Here is a 20,296-nt window from a genome sequence, read left to right on the forward strand (position 1 = left end):
CTTGCAAAGTGGTCCCCTCCATCATTTCACTTCAAGTCTTTGGTGATTTCCTACGTGAATTGTTATTGTCTTCAAAAATTCTTGAGAAAACCGTGGACACTACTTGGAAAGTGGTGGAAACGTAGATGCTTCTCATGATTTGCCAATAATGAATTTTCCAATGGGTCCTAGCCGTGTGCAATTGAATGAGTAGAGATGTTGGTGCCTTTCTTATTCAATTGATGAAACCGTAACATCCCAACAGAAAAATTAAGCCCTTCTTCCAAAACGGATCAGCACATCTTTATCTGAATAAAGCGTAGCTTCTTCCAAGTAAAATAGGACAGTGTGCAGATGAATATTCTTCCAAATGTCTCAAATATTATCCAACAATTTTCCCCTGCAATTAATAATGCAAATAATTAGCTCAGATAATTCAAATTAGTTAAAATAAGAATTTCCGATCAAATTAAGCACAATTAGGAAAAATGGGAAAATACTGGACATTTAAGCACAATTCCCTAATTAAATTCGGTACAATAAGCTAAGTGAAATTGAGAAAATATTGACTCATCAGAGGGACATGTACATGTCTCTTATAGGTGCACAGTTACAGTCTATCCACAGAGGGCAGGTGGCTATTGTAGAGATGATTGTTGGAATGTATGATACACCTCCAGCACACAGGTGGACTATGGAGGAGTTTCATAATGTGGTAGCTTGGCCAGAAGAGCAGGTACAAGGAGACAAAGCTGAAGCAGCTGAAGCTTCAGCTATGGAGATGGAAGAAGATGATATTAAAGCTGATGATGATGATGCATTTGAGGATGCGGAAGATGAGGAAGAAGAGGAGGATACAGATGACAGCTCAGATTGATGAGGAGCTGAGATAGCATTTACTGATGAATGTTATCATAACTAGAGCAGGACTTATGCTTTTGTTTGGTTTTGTGTTCTGGACTTACTTATGTTTTTAGAATAGGGTTTGATGTACTCAATTAAAAACTTTGTCTGTTATGATGGTTTGCTTGTGATTGTGATTGCTTGATAAAGTAATGCTTGATGATGCTTTGATATAGATTGATGTTGAGATGTGCACATTATATGTTTATACAGGTGATTCACAAGCTTTGTGAACAAATGTATGATGTTGTGATTGTGATTGAGATATTAAGCAGGATGTTTATGTCAAATGTGAATGAGCTTATGTGTGAGGTTTTAAGCTCCAGAGTTTGTGTGAATGAATGTTATTCTTTGGAAGCATGAATGACTTTGCCCAGGTTTTCTATGATTGAATCAATTGCTTGTTTGCATCATATGATCAAGGCCATTTGTTGGTAACCCTTATATTAGCCAATTTCATGATTAGCCACTAAAAGAGAACACTTTGTGTTCTATCCTTTGAACCCTTAGCCTTGAACATGATTTGAAAACCCTTGTTGAAAAGCTTTACCTTGAGTTAAGTAGAAAATATTTTGTGGTATTGATAAATGTTCAAGTTTGGGGTTGTTGGAAAATAGAAAAGGAAATTGAAAGCATTGAGCTAAGTGCTAAGAAATAAGAATATGAAAAGAAAGAGAAAAAGAGAAAGAAAAGAAAAGAAAAAGCAAAGCTCAATGCAAAAGAAAGTTGGGAATAAATAAGAATGATGGTGTTTAGATGTTTCTCTTAACTCAAGGGTTTTGTGATCTAGAAAAACCAATTTTCTTGTTAGCCCAGCCACGTTATAAGCCATAGAAAAGTCCTTGTGATGATGCTTGCTGGTAAGTGTTTTTGATTGTGGTTAAATGAAAGGCAAAGACAATTCATGTGACATTGTGATAGTAGAGTGAATGAGTGATTACCTCTTATACGCTTGTGTGTTTGAGTGAAACACTTTACCTAGTGAGGAAATATTCATTAAGCACATGAACATCCATGTTTAGTTGATTGATCATTCATGAAAAATAGCATTTGTTGGATATTTTATGCAGGTTTTAAGGTGAATTTGGTGAAAGAAGTGAAGAAGGATAGAGATGGAATCAGAAAAGACATAAAAAAGTGCAAAAGGAGAAGCCGTAATTACCGCTCAGCGGCAGTTTACCGCTGAGCGGCACTCAAAAACCCACGTTGGCTCCGCTGAGGAGTGAAAAGGCCGCTGAGGGGAGAAAAACAACTCACGCACTTACCGCTGAGCGGTAGTTTACCGTTGAGCAGCACTATTTTGGGCTTGGGCCTAATTTTCTGTAATTTTAGAATAGTATATAAGCTTTAGAACGTTCTACGGTTTGTATCTTTGGCAGAGCCGAAGCAAACACTCTCTTTTCCACCCCTTGAAGGAAGATCTTGGATGCTCAGGCTACCTTCTCCTCTTTCTAGGGTTTTATCTTTCTTTCATTCATTATTGTTTATCTAGTTTCACCATGAATATGGTGAACTAAACCTTGTATTGTTGTTGGGGAATCAATGTAGTCTCGTGAAACTCTCATATATGGAATTTGTTTTAACGTCTTATATTAAGATATATGCTTTCTTTCATCTTTAGTTAGGGTTTTTCCTCTTTGCTTATTGCTTGCTTTGTTTAACTCATTCATTGCCATGATTATTGATTTTGTCGATACCGGAACGTACGGGGAAGTCTAGATCCGGGGAATTTCTCCCAATAGCATATTGGTTGCCTTTAAGCTCCTGCACTTCAGAACTAATTACTAGGAATGCTAGGAATTGTATGAACTCGTAATTAAGGATAGGCCTTCTTGCAAAGTGATTTAGAGAGTGGCATTAGCATTGATGATAAGAATGATGAATTCCTAAAAATATATGAGAGTTGATAAGATGAAATTGATAACCCCAACAACATACTCATTCATCTAATTCATTGAAGTGTTTGTATTCTGTTTTTCTCCATTGATCAAATTCATGCATACATATTTAATTATTGTCTCTTGCATTTAAACCTACAATCAATTTGTTCTTAAGTCTTAAATAATCAACAAATCATATAGCTAAACTAGGTCGTGAGTCCTTTGGGAGAACGATACTTGGTCTTACCTTGTTTTATTACTTGATACGATTCGGTCACACTTGCCGATTGTTAAAAAAGTTTGTGGCGTCGTTTTTCGGTGTTCATAAATTTGTCATCAGGAAGCAGTACATGCATCATTGACATTCATATCAGATCAACAAAAGGTTATTCACATGCCCTTTTTTCCTAAAAACATATTAAACCTTTTCATTATTATTGATATGAGACCTTTAACAACACTGTCAATTTGAAATTACAGGGCTTAATGCAAGCTTTTGAAGATGTGCTCCTACAGTTGATCATCGGTTTTGTGTTAGGCACCTTGACGTAAATTTCAGGAAAAATTCCCTTCAAAGCAGCTAAAGCGGATGATGTGGAAGGCAGCTACAACAACTCATTCACAAGTCTGGGAAACCGAAATGAGAAAATTAAAGAAAGTCAATCTCGAGGCCTTCAAATACCTTATAAAAATTCCTCCCAGGTATGATGATATTTCCTAATCTCTTGAAATGTGATTCAATTCATAGTTGTGGAAGTGGCAGATTCAAATACCCATATTTCCTAATCTCTTGAAATGTAGATATTGGTCACGATCAAGGTTTACCACCAATGCTAAGTGTGATACTTTGGTAAACAACATGTCAGAGGCATTCAATAGTGCATTGCTGCATACAAGGTCAAAGCCAATCATAACTATGTTGGAGGATATCCGCCTTTATTTGATGAACAGATGGGCAACAAACCGAACAAAAATAGCCTCATTGTCTGGGGTGATTTGTCCAAAAATCAAGAGTAGACTTAATAAGGAGTACCAGCTAACCAAATTTTGGATTCCTAGGTAACCATAATATATTTTCATTTATCATGTGTTAAACAGTTTAAGTGTATGTGTACTTTCTGAATTTTAATTGTGTTTTTTCAGCTGGTCAGCATTGCAGCTGTTTGAAGTTCGTCATGTGTCCCAAGCTGGCGACAAGTTTATAGTTGATATAGACAAGGTTGAATGCACATGCAGGAAATGGGCTATCTCGAGCATTCCATGTTGTCATGCGTTGGCTGTTATGAAGTTTCTGAGTTTAGATGCAGATGACTTCATTCCTGTTTGCTTTAGGAAGTCAACATACGAAGAAATGTACTCTTCCATTGTGTATCCAATTAATGGTCAGAATATGTGGGAAATTACCCCATATAATGATGTGCTCCCTCCAAAAAAGAGAATATTGCTGGGAAGGCCCAAGAAGAAACGAAGGTTGCAAGAATGGGAGTTAGTCAGGGACGAAACAAGAATGAGGAAGGGTGGTATACATAAAAGATGTGGCATTTGTAAGGAGCTGGGTCACAACAGAACTTCTTGCCAGAAATCAACCCAAGATGGTGAAGTCAACCCTGACCAAACACAACAAAGCAACCCAACAAATGAAGAAAACATACCATCATCAAATCAGCCTTAAGCAAGCAAGCTACAACCAATTCTGATATTTACTGGCACAATGCAGCTGTCGTTTTTTGTACCTTGTAATGATGTAAAAAAATTGTGATGTTGAACCTTTTCTGATTAATACCAGTTTGCTGTAATGTGAACTTTGCTTTTATGGAATGTTATCTTTGCTTTTATGGAATGATTCATACTAGTTTGTTGTAAGCTTTTGTTATTTAAGAAGTTTTGTCTTTAGCTTCCTGTGTTTGTAGTGATTACTTCTTTAAGAAGTTTTTTATCTCTGTGTTTGCAACACAAGGAATAACTCAGGGTTAATGGGATGACCTGATGACTGTAATTTAAAATGTCAGCAGCTCATAACTCAAAGCTATCAAATGTGAAGCTGAAGCCAATAGTATCTCAACAATCTATCTGTGGTCTGAACAGGATAACAATGCTGTAATTTAGCATTATAACAATGAAACTGCTTATTCTATAAATTGAAACTGCTTATTCTATAAAGATGATTTAGCATTATATGGACTGAATTTATATGGACCATATACATTCAGCAGTAATTTAGCAGTAGCAGTAATTAGCAGTAATTTGTACACAATATAAAGATAATTTATAAATAATTTAGCAGTAATTTATAAAGTAATTTATATGGACTGAATTTATATGGACTGTATAATTCAGCATTATATGGACTCTATAAAGATAATTTAGCAGTAATTTTGTACACAATATATGGACTGAATTTATAACAACTCTTCCATTTCATTCATTTCATTAATTTCATTACAACAGACCAAACCTACAACAAAGTTACAAGAAATCATCCTTTCCTCATCAACATTGAAACTAAAACTATTTGTATTACACATAAAACAGACACCAACAACATCACCACCTTCATCCACTTTTGAACAATGAAAACTTATTTTTGTAAATTCACTATCATTTTCCTAGTACTATCCATGTCTTCACTCTTCACCAATGTTTCTTTCTTTCCTTCAGTGTTGAACAAGCTTCCCCTTTCGTCACCACCAATATCATTGCACCATTTGAAGAAGTTGCAACCACTTTCTTCACCACCATTCTGTAAAGACAACATTCAACTTAATTAGGGAGTACCACCTTCTTCTCACAACAGTACCAGAACTTAATTAGGTTGAGTTCAATCTAACATACCTTATACTTGGAGCATCCCCAAAATTGCTTGCCCCGATTCTTCGTAGTTTTGGCAGTTCTCATCACACAATATTGGCCACAGTAGCAAATCGGTGAAGGCGTACCATTTTCCTTCCGTCTGGCACTGCAACTCGATGTAGCAAGACTGCTCCTTCGACATTCCCTTCGAACAACAACAACCACAAGCATTACACCCAGCCGCGTCGCAGAACTACAAGCTCGATGATGGACAAATTTATGAACACCAAAATATGATGTCACAAACTTGTTTTTCAATCGGCAAGTATGACCGAATCGTTCAAGTAATAAACTTGGTAAGACCAAGTATCGTTCTTCCCAAAGGACTCACGGCCTAGTTTAGTTGTGTGGTTTATTGATTAGCTAAGACTTAAAGACGAAATATTTGGATTTTATATGCAAAAGACGAAAATTAAATATGTATGCATGAAGTTTTGATCAATGGCAAAAAGCAAAAGATAAACACTTTCAATGAAATATGAATATGTTGTTGGGGGTCAATTCATCTTATCCACTCTCATATACTTTAGGAATTCAACATTCAAATCATCATTGTTAATGCCACTCTCTAAAATACCTTTCAAGAAGGCTTCTCTCTAATCACGAGTTCATACAATTCCTAGCATTCCTAATGATTAGTTCATAAGTGCAGGAGATAAACGACAACCAATATAATATTGGGAGAAATTCCCCGGATCTAGACTTCCCCGTACGCGCCCGTATCGACAAAACCAATAATCATGCATCGAATGAGTTAAACAATGCAAGCATTACGCAAAGAGGAAAAACCCTAACTAATGATGAAAGAAAGCATATATCTTAAATAAAAGATGTAAAAACAAATTCCATATATGAGAGCTTCAAAAGATTACATTGATTCCCTAACAAACATACAGAGTTTAGTTCACCATATTCATGGTGAACCTAGATGAATAACAATGAAAGAATGAAAGATAAAACCCTAAAAAGGTGAAGAGGAAGCCTCAGCATCCAAGATCCTCCTTCAAAGGGGTTGAAGAGAGAGTGTTTGCTTCATTCCAGCCAAAGATACCTAACCCTAGGAAACCCTAAAGCTTATATATTATTCGTAAATTACAGAAAATTAGGTCCAAGCCCATAAAAGTGCTGCTCAGCGGTAAAGTACCGCTCAGCGGTAAGTGCGTGAGACTTTTCTTCCCCTCAGCGACCGTTTTGCCCCTCAGCGGATCTCCCGTAAGCTCTTGAGTGCCGCTCAGCGGAAAACTGCCGCTGAGCGGTGACTTCGGCTTCTCTTTTTGCACTTTTTGATGTCTTTTCTGATTCCATCTCTCACCTTCTTCACTTCTTTCACCAAATTCACCTTAAAACCTGCACAAAAACACTGAAATCAAGCATAAACCTGTCCAGCTCTCTTATTTCTGAAAATATGAAGAAAAGCATGATTTCAAGCTAGTTTCTAAGTGTAAAGGTTGCTTTTAGTGTCAATTTTAATCATGAAAATAACAGTTTTTCAACTGTTATCACAACCCCAAACTTAGAACTTTGCTTGTCCTCAAGCAAACAAGATGAACTCACTCTTCAACCTATTCATATGATGGTTCACTCATTCAAAAATCCTCTTTTAGATAAGTAAAAACTTCAATCAAACTTATGACCAAGAGTTCAATCAAGATGTGCACATGCTTTAGTGTTTCACAAAGTCAGTTAATACCCAACAAATACTCTTTTTCATGAATGACCAATCAATTAAGCATGGATGTTCATGTGCTAATGGAATATTTCCTCACTAGGTAAAGTATTTCACTCAACACACAAGTGTATAAAAGGTGATCACTCATTCACTCTACTATCACAATGTCACATGAATCAACTTTGCCTTTAATTTTACCACAATCAAAAACATTCACAAGCATGCATCATCACAAGGACTTTTCAATGGCTTATGTTGTGAGGGTCGCACCTCCCACAAAAGTTGTGCATATAAGAATGCAGTATAGACTAGGAAGTGACTCCTAGGTCGTCTCTCAAGGACCAAATGTGGTTCGAGTCTTAGGTCAAACACATAGTGGGGGGGTTTGTGATTTTTTTTTTGTTGCGGAAAAACTTAAAGCTAAAATTAAAATTAAACACAACCGAATACAATTGAAAACATTAAATTAAATAAAGAGAGTAAACTGAATGGTCCTAAAGCAAGATGTGTGAACTAATTTAAATGCACTAGAAAAATCTGAAAACTCATCTAACACTATTGAATTCAACGCATCAACAGAAGCACAATTTAGCGAAAGTAAAATAGTTGGAATGAAAACACGATTCATGAGCACATGTAGCGAGACTAAACTTTAATTGGAAAAAAGGGCGTTAACCACTTAGGATGCAGTAGACACTTCAGCAAATGCAATTCAGCTATTAAATGCAACTATTGAGGTAAAGAAATAAATTGCTGATTGAAGACATTCCCCAACGCATATCATTCATGCACTAACACTTAAAAGTAAATTCATGAACAGTAAAGATAAAAATGAAATCAGCCAACTTCTCCAAGTGAAATCATCAATCACTGTGCGCTTCTAAAAAGAAAATGAATCTGCCCTCCGAGAGCTCCACGTGACCGTGCTCATCCAGCTCCTACCTACCACATTTAAATCACTTCTTCATCCTCCAACAATTTCTGCCAAATGTCCCATCACCCTATACTTTATCCTAATCCACTCTTTTTATTCTCTGAATAAAATTAAAGACACCATCCACCTTCACAGCAGCCGCATACCACTCTCTCCCCCTTGCGTGCTTCCTAAACGTGTCACCATTTCACTTCTTTCTCCAAGAAAGAAATTAAAAACTCATTACCGCTTCATTCCAGGACGCTCCCATGCTTGTGCTCCAAACCGAAAGAAACACTACACCGTGCTCTTCTTTCCAAGTGTCCACCTTTCATTCTCTACTCCAGCTAAGCTAATAGAAATACTCTCCTAAAGTCAATCACCGTTCCATCTCTTCATGCAAAGTGAGTCACGCTTCACTTTTCTTCCAGCAAGCCGAGAGTCACCATTCCCGTATGTTCATTCTCTATCACCGCTCCATTTCTCTCTCAGCTCATCATCCACACTTATCCAAAAGAAAGAAGAAAACATTTGTGTTGCTACTGTCTAAAGAAAGAAAAGAAAAACTGATTTCCCTACTGGAATAAAAACCAAGATGTTTCATTCATCCCTTTGTGCTTGCAAAAAGAATACTAAACGGAGAAGTAAATGTGCTTCATTTCTCATCCATTGTGACAACGTAAAAAAAAACTCAGTTCAAGCATAAGCATTAAAATGCCCTCAAAATAACATTCAAAAGCAAAGCAAAGAGCCATCCACGGCAGCTGGAAAATAAAATGAGAGAGAGTGGCGGCTGGAGCTTCCAAGTGTGCACATCAAACCCGTCCAGGCCGTCACCCGTAACCTTCCATTTCTACAATATATGAAAAAAAATTTGCTCCAAGGAAAACTCTCGTGAAGCTGGTAGTTGTTCCCCCGTTAGGTCACACTCCTTTCTACTGTGGCGGCTGTGTGTTCTCCTCGTGCCTCTGCTGGGCGTTAATGTGCTAGGTGCACCTCTCCATTCAACTCTGGACCGCTTCCCTCCATTCTCTCCAAGCTGGACGTGGATTCCTTTCCAAAATTTGCTGGACCGTGCCAAACAAAATGGGACCGTGGGTGCTGCCAAGTGTGGGCCGAATCTCTCCAAGTTGCTGAATGCACCGTGAACGTGTGGAATTCTTTTCCATTTGAAAGCTGGATGTGCACCCTTACAGTTCCGTGTGCTTGCTGTCCAGCTACAGCCCCTACTGCTGGAACGTGTGAAGGCCTCTTCTCTAGAAGAATTGAATGGCCCAAACCGTGACACCACCTGCTCCTATGCTGCTTCATGGGCCCTAGGCCGTGTGCTTTTAATTTTGTAGCAAAACCATGAGGGCCCCTCCAATAAGCACACACCGAGAGTTGCTTCTCATCTCCAATTGAAAAGTCAAAAGTTTATGTGTAGAGTGGAAAGCACCGAGAATTAAAATCTGCACCTCTTTTCCATTATGTGGGCCGTGACCTATGGCATGTGGCTGCTTTAAAATGAAGAAACATTTTAGGACGCGTGGCTGCTCACCGTGTGCACCTCTCCAAACGAATCCAGCTTCTCAATGTGCACCCCCCAATTTAAATCCACACCTCTCTTTCATTTTATTTTAAAATATATTTGATGTGGCATCTTTCTTTTGACCTCCAAATGTTCCAAAATTTATCCAACAATTTCCCTACAATTAATAATGCAAATAATTAGCTCAAATAATTCAAATTAATTAAAATTTGAATTTCCGATCAAATTAAACACAATTAAGAAAAATGGGAAAATACTAGACATTTGAGCACAATTCCCTGATTAAATTCGGTACAATAAGCTAAGTGAAATTGAGAAAATATTGACTCATCAGCTTATAATGTGGCTGGGCTAACAAGAAAATTGGTTTTTCTGGATCACAAAATCCTTGAGTTAAGAGAATCATAACAACACAATATTCTTATTTTCCCAACTTGCTTTGCATTTGCATTGAGCTTTGCTTCTTTTTCTTTTCTTTTCTTTTTCTTTGCATATTCTTACTTTTTAGCTCTTAGCTCAATGCTTTTCCTTTTCATGTTTTCCCAACAACCCCAAACTTGAACATTTAACAATACCACACAAGATCTTCTACTTAACTCAAGGTAAAGATTTTCAATCAAGGGTTTCAGTGTATGTTCAAGGCTAAGGGTTCAAAGGATAGAACACAAAGTGTTCTCTTTTAGTGGGCTAACTTTATGAATTTGGCCAATAAAAAGGGTTTCAACAAACGGCCTTGATCATATGATGCAAAACAAGCAATTGATTCAATCATAGAAAACCTGGGCAAAGTCATTCATGCTTTCAAAGTAATAGCATTCAACAATAACAACTCTGGAGCTCAAAACCTCACATATAAGCTCATTCACATTTGACATACACATCCTGCTTAATTTCACAATCACAATCATGATATCTGCATTTGTTCACAAAGCTTGTGAATCACCTGTATAAGCATTTTAATGTGCACATCATCTCAACATCAATCAATCAATAAGCATCATTCAGCATTACTTATCACACAATCACAGTTAATAGCAAACCATCATAACAAACCAGGTGTTCAATAGAGTACATCAAACTCTAATCTAAAAACATACAATACTTACAGAATACTGGGTTGCCTCCCAGTAAGCGCTTGTTTAATGTCACGAGCTTGACCCAAACTTTCAAGGATCAACCAACAACATCATTGTGGAAAATTGTTGCACCTCTCCCCCTAGATAGGGTTTGAGACGTTGACCATTCACCACCCAACTTCTCTGTGGATCATCAGCAGTTGGATTAAATATTTCAATTGCTCCATACGGATGCACTTCTTTTATCACATATGGTCCTGACCATTTTGACTTCAGCTTCCCAGGAAATATCTTCACATATGGTACCTGTTGTCCTGGATTGAAAACTCTATTCACCAACTTCCTGTCATGATAAAATTTAATTTTGTCTTTGTAAGCCTTGGATGAATCATATGCATGTAATCGCATTTCTTCAAGCTCCAAAATCTGCCGTCTGCGTGTGCATTGAGTTTCATAAGGATCAAAATTCAAGAATTTCAAAGCCCATAATGCTCTATGCTCCAATTCTACTGGCAAATGGCATGCTTTCCCATAGACTAATTGAAATGGTGATAATCCCATAGACGTCTTCATTGCTGTCCTATAAGCCCAAAGAGCATCATCCAATTTGAGAGACCAATCCTTTCTTGATGAAGTCACTGTTTTTTCCAGGATCCTTTTTATCTCCCTGTTAGACACCTCAGCTTGTCCATTAGTTTGTGGATGATAAGGTGCAGCTACCTTATGTTTTACTCCATAGTGTTTGAGTACTTTCTCTAGCTGATAATTGCAAAAATGAGATCCTCCATCACTGATCAACACTCTTGGAGTGCCGAAACGTGAGAATATCTGCCTCTTCAAGAATTTAATTACCGTGCTAGCATCATTTTTAGGACAAGCTAATGCTTCCACCCATTTACTCACATAATCTACTGCTACCAGAATATATTCATTGTTGAAAAATGGAGGGAAGGGTCCAACAAAATCAATACCCCAACAATCAAAAACCTCAACCTCTAAAATACCTTGTAAAGGCATCTCATGATGTTTAGTGATTGTCCCTGCTCTTTGACATTTATCACAATTTCTAGCATGATTATGGGCATCTTTAAACAAAGTTGGCCAATAAAATCCTGATTGAAGAACTTTTGCTGTTGTTCTTTCTCCATTAAAATGTCCTCCATAAGGTGAATCATGACAATGCCAGAGAATTCCTTCTGCTTCTTCATTTGTAACACATCTCCTCAGAAGATTATCTGCTCCAATTTTGAACAAATAAGGATCATCCCAAACAAACTGCTTGGCATCATGCAAAAATTTCTTTCGTTGTTGCCAAGTTAAGTCTTCTGGCGTGACCCTTGCAGCTTTGAAATTAGCCATATCAGCAAACCAGGGTCTCTGCTGAATATACATGAGTGATTCATCTGAAAAAGATTCCCAGATTTCAGACTCCTTGCTAGTTACCTCATTGTTGACTAACCGTGACAAATGATCAGCAATTAAGTTTTCACTTCCTTTCTTATCACGGATGTCTACATCAAATTCTTGCAATAGTAATACACATCTAATCAGACGTGGCTTAGAATCTGGTTTTGTCAACAAATATTTGATAGCTGCATGATCTGTATAGACACTCACCTTGGACCCAATAAGATAAGGTCTAAATTTCTCTAGAGCATACACAATAGCAAGAAATTCTTTCTCTGTGGTAGCATAATTCAATTGAGCATCATTCAGAACTTTGCTAGCATAATAAATTGGATGAAATTTTTGTTCTTTCTGCTGGCCAAGGACAACTCCTATTGCATAATCACTTGCATCGCACATTAATTCAAAATTTTGATTCCAATCTGGCGCTACAATTACTGGAGCTGACACTAACTTCTTCTTCAATGTATCAAAAGCTTTCAGACATTCTTCATTCATTACAAAAGGCGCATCCTTCATCAAAAGATTACTCAATGGTTTAGCAATTTTTGAGAAATCTTTGATGAATCTTCTATAAAACCCAGCATGACCAAGAAAACTTCTAATCCCCTTTACATTTGTTGGTGGAGGTAGTTTCTCAATGACTTCTACTTTAGCTTTGTCTACCTCAATTCCTTTAGCAGAAATTTTATGCCCCAATACAATTCCTTCAGTTACCATGAAATGACATTTCTCCCAATTAAGAACAAGATTTGTCTGAACACATCTTTTGAGGACAATGTTCAAATTAGCCAAACATCTTTGGAAAGAATCTCCAAAAACTGAGAAATCATCCATGAATACTTCAATGCATTTTTCTAAGAGATCTGCAAAAATTGCCTGCATACACCTATGAAACGTAGCTGGAGCATTACATAATCCAAAAGGCATCTTTCTATATGCAAAGATACCAAAAGGACAAGTAAAAGTCGTCTTCTCCTGGTCTTTTGGATCTACCACAATTTGATTGTATCCCGAATATCCATCTAGAAAACAATAGAAAGCCTGCCCTGATAACCTTTCTAACATCTGATCCATGAAAGGAAAAGGAAAATGATCTTTCCTAGTAGCTTTATTTAACTTCCTATAATCAATGCACATACGCCAGCCAGTAACTGTTCGAGTAGGAATAAGTTCATTCTTATCATTATAAATTACTGTCATCCCACCTTTCTTTGGAACCACCTGTACTGGACTCACCCATTCACTGTCAGAGATTGGATAGATGATACCTGCTTCTAGTAGTTTCAACACTTCTTTTCTGACCACCTCCTTCATAATAGGATTTAACCTTCTCTGTGGTTGAGCACTTGGTTTATAATCTTCTTCCATAAAAATCTTGTGCATGCAATAAGTTGGGCTAATACCTTTGAGATCTGATATTGACCACCCAATTGCTTCTTTGTTGGCTTTCAAAATTTCTATCAACTGCTCTTCTTCTTGTAGAGATAAAGAGTTATTGATGATGACTGGCTTTGTTCCATCTTCCTCTAGAAAAACATATTTCAGATGTGATGGCAATCTTTTTAATTCTGGTGTCTGTGCTTTGACTGCTTCTTCTTTATCAATTATTTCGAATATTGGATCTTCCTCCGGACTCTTTTTCAATGTTTCCAAGTCCATCAGACATTCATCAATCAATTTCTCTTCTTCTTCATCTAAATCTTCACATGCATTAATGAGAGTTTTTTCCAATGGAGAAATATTTCGCACCATCCTTTCTTGCACCATACAAACTTCATCAAGTTCATCAAATTGAAAACATGCTTTGTCATCATTTGGATATGTCATGGCCTTGGATACGTCAAAAGTGACTTCTTCATCATCAACTCTCATTTTAAGCTTACCATTCTCTACATCAATCAGAACTCTAGCAGTCTTCATAAAAGGTCTCCCAAGAATAAGAGGAACATCACTATTCCCTTCCATCTCCATCACAATAAAATCCATTGGGAATACGAATTTGTCAACCTTTACTAGAACATCTTCAACCACTCCAGATGGATATTTAAGAGACCTGTCCGCCAATTGAAGAGCCATTCTGGTTGGTTTAATTTCCAACCCCTGAATTGTTCTGCACATGGATAGCGGCATTAGATTAATGCTAGCTCCCAAATCAATCAATGCTCTTCCAACTTTCACATCTCCTATGGTGCATGGAATAGTAAAGCTTCCTGGATCTTTAAGTTTAGGAGGTAGTTTCTGTATGATTGCACTGCAGTTACCCTGTACATTGATAGTTTCCTTTTCAATATACTTGTGTTTCTTTGTGAGGAGTTCCTTCAAAAACTTTGCATATGCTGGCATCTGTTGCAATGCTTCAGAAAATGGTATGGTGATCTCAAGCTTCTTAAACAACTCCATGAATCTTTCCAACTGCTTTTCTTTCTCCTTCCTTGAATAACTCTTTGGATAAGGAAGTGGCTTTTCATACTCTTTTTCTTTTTGTCTCTCCTCTCTCTCTTCTTCTTTTTTCTTTTTCTCTCTCTCAACTCTTTCTTTCCACTCACATGTTTCTTTTTCACTCTCACTCTCATTTTCTTTCTCTTTTCTTTCTTGTTTTCTCTCTTCTAACACTCTACCACTTTTGGTCACAACAGTTTTACACTCCTTTCTGAGATTATCATGTTTCATCTTGTCAATTATTCTCTTAACATAAACCTCCATATTTTTAAATGCAGCATCTACATTCTGACAATAAGACACATTTGTCTTCAAGAATCTTTGGAAAGTCTCTTCAAGTTTTGTTGTTTTCTCAATTGGAGTAGATTGCATTTGCCATTTTTGTTGTTGCACTTGAACCATTGAGACCTGTTGTATTTCTTGTGTTATTTGAGAAAGCTTCATAATTACCTCTTCAAGCTGTTGAGATATAATTCTATTTTGAATAAGCAAAGCATCATTTGACTGTAACAACTCCTTCTGACTATGATATCCTCTTTCAATGTTGAATTCGTTGTCACTAATAGCCATATTTTCAATAATTTCTGTTGCTTCCTCTGGAGTTTTCCATTTAATGTTTCCTCCTGCTGAGGCATGAAGCATCATCTTAGTTTGTGAACCAAGACCTCCAAGGAAAGTTAGGACTACTTCTTCTTCTTTGAAACCATGCATGGGCGTTTTTTGTAACAGGCTTTTATATCTGTCCCATGCATGCCCCAGTGATTCTTCCATGCCCTGCTTAAATGAAGATATCTCTTGCTTGCCTTTTATCCTCTTAGATTGTGGAAAGTACTTGTTTAAAAACTTTGTCACCACTGCTTCCCAATCTGTGAAACTTCCTTCTGGAAAAGAATTTAACCAAAGTTTAGCATTGCCTCCCAATGAGAAAGGAAACAAGCTAAGTTTGATAGCTTCGTCTGGCACCCCATTAATTTTAACTGTGTTGCAAATCTCATTGAAGGTAGTGAGGTGCTCATATGGGCTTTCATGAGATAACCCATTGAATTGGTTGCTTTTAACCAGTTGGATCAGTGCTGGTTTGACCTCCATGTTAGCTGCATTGACTCTAGGTCTAGCTATACTGTTAAAGTTCTCTAGATGTTCGGATTCTTCTCCTCCGTCTACTCTCGTCTAGACCTTCAAGAAGAGGTTCTGCTGTTTTCTTGCTCCTAGTTCGAATTGCCTCCTGCATACACAAGAACACAAAACCCTAGAATATTTGGTTAGCACAAAAAGATATAGGAGAAGATAAAAACAGAAAATAGAAAATAAAATAAAATAAAATAAAATAAAAACCGAAAAAATAAAACAGATAATAAAAACAGAAATTCAAAATTAAAGTCAAAGATAATCAATAATCACACAAATTAACCAGTTAAACCACGAGTCCCCGGCAACGGCGCCAAAAACTTGATGGACAAATTTATGAACACCAAAATATGATGTCACAAACTTGTTTTTCAATCGGCAAGTATGACCGAATCGTTCAAGTAATAAACTTGGTAAGACCAAGTATCGTTCTTCCCAAAGGACTCACGGCCTAGTTTAGTTGTGTGGTTTATTGATTAGCTAAGACTTAAAGACGAAATATTTGGATTTTTATATGCAAAAGACGAAAATTAAATATGTATGCATGAAGTTTTGATCAATGGCAAAAAGCAAAAGATAAACACTTTCAATGAAATATGAATATGTTGTTGGGGGTCAATTTCATCTTATCCACTCTCATATATTTTAGGAATTCAACATTCAAATCATCATTGTTAATGCCACTCTCTAAAATACCTTTCAAGAAGGCTTCTCTCTAATCACGAGTTCATACAATTCCTAGCATTCCTAATGATTAGTTCATAAGTGCAGGAGCTTAACGACAACCAATATAATATTGGGAGAAATTCCCCGGATCTAGACTTCCCCGTACGCGCCCGTATCGACAAAACCAATAATCATGCATCGAATGAGTTAAACAATGCAAGCATTACGCAAAGAGGAAAAACCCTAACTAATGATGAAAGAAAGCATAGATCTTAAATAAAAGATGTAAAAACAAATTCCATATATGAGAGCTTCAAAAGATTACATTGATTCCCCAACAAACATACAGAGTTTAGTTCACCATATTCATGGTGAACCTAGATGAATAACAATGAAAGAATGAAAGATAAAACCCTAAAAAGGTGAAGAGGAAGCCTCAGCATCCAAGATCCTCCTTCAAAGGGGTTGAAGAGAGAGTGTTTGCTTCGTTCCAGCCAAAGATACCTAACCCTAGGAAACCCTAAAGCTTATATATTATTCGTAAATTACAGAAAATTAGGTCCAAGCCCATAAAAGTGCCGCTCAGCGGTAAGTGCGTGAGACGTTTCTTCCCCTCAGCGGTCATTTTGCCCCTCAGCGGATCTCCCGTAAGCTCCTGAGTGCCGCTCAGCGGTAAACTGCCGCTGAGCGGTGACTTCGGCTTCTCTTTTTGCACTTTTTGATGTCTTTTCTGATTCCATCTCTCACCTTCTTCACTTCTTTCACCAAATTCACCTTAAAACCTGCACAAAAACATTGAAATCAAGCATAAACCTGTCCAGCTCTCTTATTTCTGAAAATATGAAGAAAAGCATGATTTCAAGCTAGTTTCTAAGTGTAAAGGTTGCTTTTAGTGTCAATTTTAATCATGAAAATAACAGTTTTTCAACTGTTATCACTCGACCTTCAAATACAACCACGAGCCCTAATTTCTCTAATTTTCCCAATTTCGCAGATTTCCCCAACTTTGAAGACACGAGCTACCTAACCCCAAAATAGGAAACATTGTTTTGGTTTGGTTTAATGAGTTATAATTAAACCACTAAAATTCATTTAGCTTTTATTTTATTTGTGAATGATATAAAAATGTTATAAATCCACCTATACAGCTGAAAAGGATGCCACCTAGATGCCTTAGCTTGCCACTTGATAACAAAGATAACATCGTTAACTCCATTTAACGATGATCCTATTATTGAATCAGATTGACCAAATTAGGGACTCAATTGATCAGTTTCATAATTGGAGGATCCAATTGAAACAAACCCGCAAATATAGGGACCTCCGAACCTATTAAACCAATCTTTTAAAATACAAAGACACAGTAGAAGTGATTCGAAAGAGGAAGAAGAAGAAGAATGTGAACATAAGTGAAAGTCTTTATGATACGTGAGAAAAGTCAACACGGATGCAGAGAAAAGCCGGAGAAGTCATGATAAACAGATTCTTTTGTTGATGCTGTCTATGACCTACACTCTACAATAGATTGCAGATTGCTGGCAACCACTTTCTTGTTTCCCTCTTTTTTTTTTTTTTTACCTTTTTTTTGTCTCCATCTGTACTGTTTACAAGACATCACTTTTCAAAAAGTTATGCTCCCAGTCTCAGGGATTCCCCACACTTCTAAAACATATTATCTCACCATTATGTAACTTGGCTTTTGTTCTAATAATGTATCCAAGGTTCCTCCAACCCTCCTTCACTCACTCCAGTTCGTTTTTCATCATCTTCTAGTTATTCGTGAAACAAACAAACCCGGAAACATTTCTCCTACCAAGATGGCAGCGAGCAACAATGTGATTGTATGCATAAACCTCGTGGCCGTGATCCTCTCAATCCCAATCATCGGTGCCGGAATCTGGCTATCAAACGGCCAAGCAGATTCCTGCGTCCAGTTTCTGCAATGGCCCGTCATCATCCTCGGAGTTCTCATCTTGGTGGTGGCTCTCGCAGGTTGCATTGGAGCCTTTTTCAGAATCACGTGGCTCCTCATAGTGTACCTCGTTGTCATGCTCGTGCTGGTGATACTGCTAGTGTGTTTGGTGGGCTTTGTTTACATGGTCACGCTTCGAGGTCATGGCAACATTGAAGCTGACCGGGCTTACTTGCAATATCATATGAACGACTTTTCTGGGTTCCTTCGTCGAAGGGTTAGAAGCTCCTTCAAGTGGGATCGCATCAGAAGCTGCATTAGCCAAACCAACGTGTGTGCTCAGCTCAGCCAGAGTTACAGAATGGCCGAGGACTTCTTCGACGCACATCTAACGCCCATGCAGGTAAATGCTTCTGATGAAAATTAGGTGAAAGTTCAATGCTTTTATTATGTCTCAACCAAACTAACCTTATACCTTTATTCCAACATGTTTAAAAACAACATGGCTTTGGTTTGAAGCATTTGTTCTTTAACTTTTTTCAAGTTACCTTAATTTTACATTTTTGTTGGTTGGATCATTTGCAGTCAGGGTGCTGCAGGCCACCAACACAATGTGGGTATACTTTTGTGAATCCAACCTATTGGATTAGAGCGTTCAACCTTGCAGCAGATATGGATTGCCTGCAATGGAGCAACGATCAAACACAACTTTGCTACAACTGTGACTCGTGCAAGGGTGGTTTATTGGCTAATCTTAGGAAGGAGTGGAAAAGGGCCAATGTGATATTAATCATCACAGTCATTGTTCTAATTGTGGTGTATTTGGTAGGGTGCTGTGCTTTTAGGAATGCCAAAACTGAGGACCTCTTCCGCAAATACAAACAGGGGTATACTTGAGAAGGATCAATGTGTTTTAGTTGAAGTTAGTGGTAAAGTTTCTTCTTGGCTACTTAGTTTAAATCAACTATTTGAGTCCGTGTTTTGAAAGACATGCTTGTATGAATTTGTCTCTTGCACTTATTTTAGCAGAAAAAAGATGGTTGGTTTTATATGGGATGGGTTAAAGGTTGAAACTTGATCATATAAGGTGTTAAGAGGTGAGCGTGATTTGTGGAGGAGAGCACCGAAAGCTGAATACTCGACTACCGAGGCACCAATTAAATTGGCCTGGAATCATTTTAAAATGTATACTACCACCTTCGAGGCATTTTGGCGCTCCAAAAGTGCACCTTTTCAAATTCAAATCAACTTTAATTAATTCAAGTTCCCAATCATTTCAGAAAGGATTTATATTTTAGCGGAATTTGTATTTTTAGATGAAACATTGGACATTATAGTCTGTATTTTTAGATAAACATTGGACATTTGCATTTGAGGATTGATAGTCATGATCCTTTAATTTTAAGAAAAGGACTTTTACATTCATTTTCGTGAAAGTATATGATTACTGCAATCATATATTCAAAGCCGTTTACCATCATAGTCTCAAGTCAAGACACCTGAAATGAACATGAAATAATATAAAATTGTAACGACACTAATTCTTTCTATTGATATTTATCTTACATTTTCTTCTTAATATTAAAGGATCACGAATATATGTTTGTTAGTCTAACTTTTAACGTTATCAAGAAGGCAAATACTATTCGATAAAATATGCCTTTGTTCAAGAAGAGATCTAGATGAGAGGAAAGAGGTTATCTTTAATCTACTGGAGGAAGAACATATTGTTTTTCCTATAACGGAGAATGTCAGAGAGTTATGACAAAAGAGTCTCGGCCTCATTATCAAGGATTATTATTGCTTCACTAGTACACTAACAGAATATGACACCGGTTACTTTTGGTTATAGGTACCGGTTCTACAACCGGTGTATATACCAGCGAGGTAAAAAAAGGTAGATTTTATGCCTCGGTTGTGAACTGGGTTAAAAAAGATAG

General features: G+C 37.2%; 2 protein-coding genes across 2 annotated transcripts; both read left to right on the plus strand.

Annotated features, from left to right (window-relative positions):
- The first annotated feature begins 3,354 nt into the window (after positions 1-3,354).
- Positions 3,355-4,434, plus strand: LOC148192308 (uncharacterized). The gene is made up of 3 exons (XM_088098574.1): positions 3,355-3,464; positions 3,564-3,821; positions 3,906-4,434. The coding sequence occupies exons 1-3, from the start codon at positions 3,355-3,357 to the stop codon at positions 4,432-4,434; spliced, it is 897 nt and encodes a 298-aa protein (XP_087954700.1).
- A 13,509-nt stretch (positions 4,435-17,943) lies between these two features.
- Positions 17,944-19,781, plus strand: LOC124843769 (protein TORNADO 2-like). The gene is made up of 2 exons (XM_047320583.2): positions 17,944-18,759; positions 18,942-19,781. Exons 1-2 carry the CDS (start codon positions 18,262-18,264, stop codon positions 19,251-19,253), a joined length of 810 nt encoding a protein of 269 aa, XP_047176539.2. The 5' UTR covers positions 17,944-18,261; the 3' UTR covers positions 19,254-19,781.
- The last annotated feature ends 515 nt before the right edge of the window (positions 19,782-20,296 follow it).

This window comes from Vigna umbellata, chromosome 9 (genome assembly GCF_029865625.1).
Source record: "Vigna umbellata cultivar VRB3 chromosome 9, Vumbellata_1.0, whole genome shotgun sequence".
Lineage (NCBI taxonomy): Eukaryota > Viridiplantae > Streptophyta > Magnoliopsida > Fabales > Fabaceae > Vigna > Vigna umbellata.

What these genes read in the sequence shown, in the direction of transcription:
- LOC124843769 (XM_047320583.2), top strand. Translation starts at nt 18,262, where the DNA reads ATGGCAGCGAGCAACAATGTGATTGTATGCATAAACCTCGTGGCCGTG. An exon ending in CACATCTAACGCCCATGCAG is followed by an intron (nt 18,760 to 18,941) that starts GTAAATGCTTCT and finishes GATCATTTGCAG; the next exon opens with TCAGGGTGCTGCAGGCCACC.
- LOC148192308 (XM_088098574.1), top strand. Translation starts at nt 3,355, where the DNA reads ATGTGGAAGGCAGCTACAACAACTCATTCACAAGTCTGGGAAACCGAA. An exon ending in CTTATAAAAATTCCTCCCAG is followed by an intron (nt 3,465 to 3,563) that starts GTATGATGATAT and finishes CTTGAAATGTAG; the next exon opens with ATATTGGTCACGATCAAGGT. An exon ending in ACCAAATTTTGGATTCCTAG is followed by an intron (nt 3,822 to 3,905) that starts GTAACCATAATA and finishes GTGTTTTTTCAG; the next exon opens with CTGGTCAGCATTGCAGCTGT.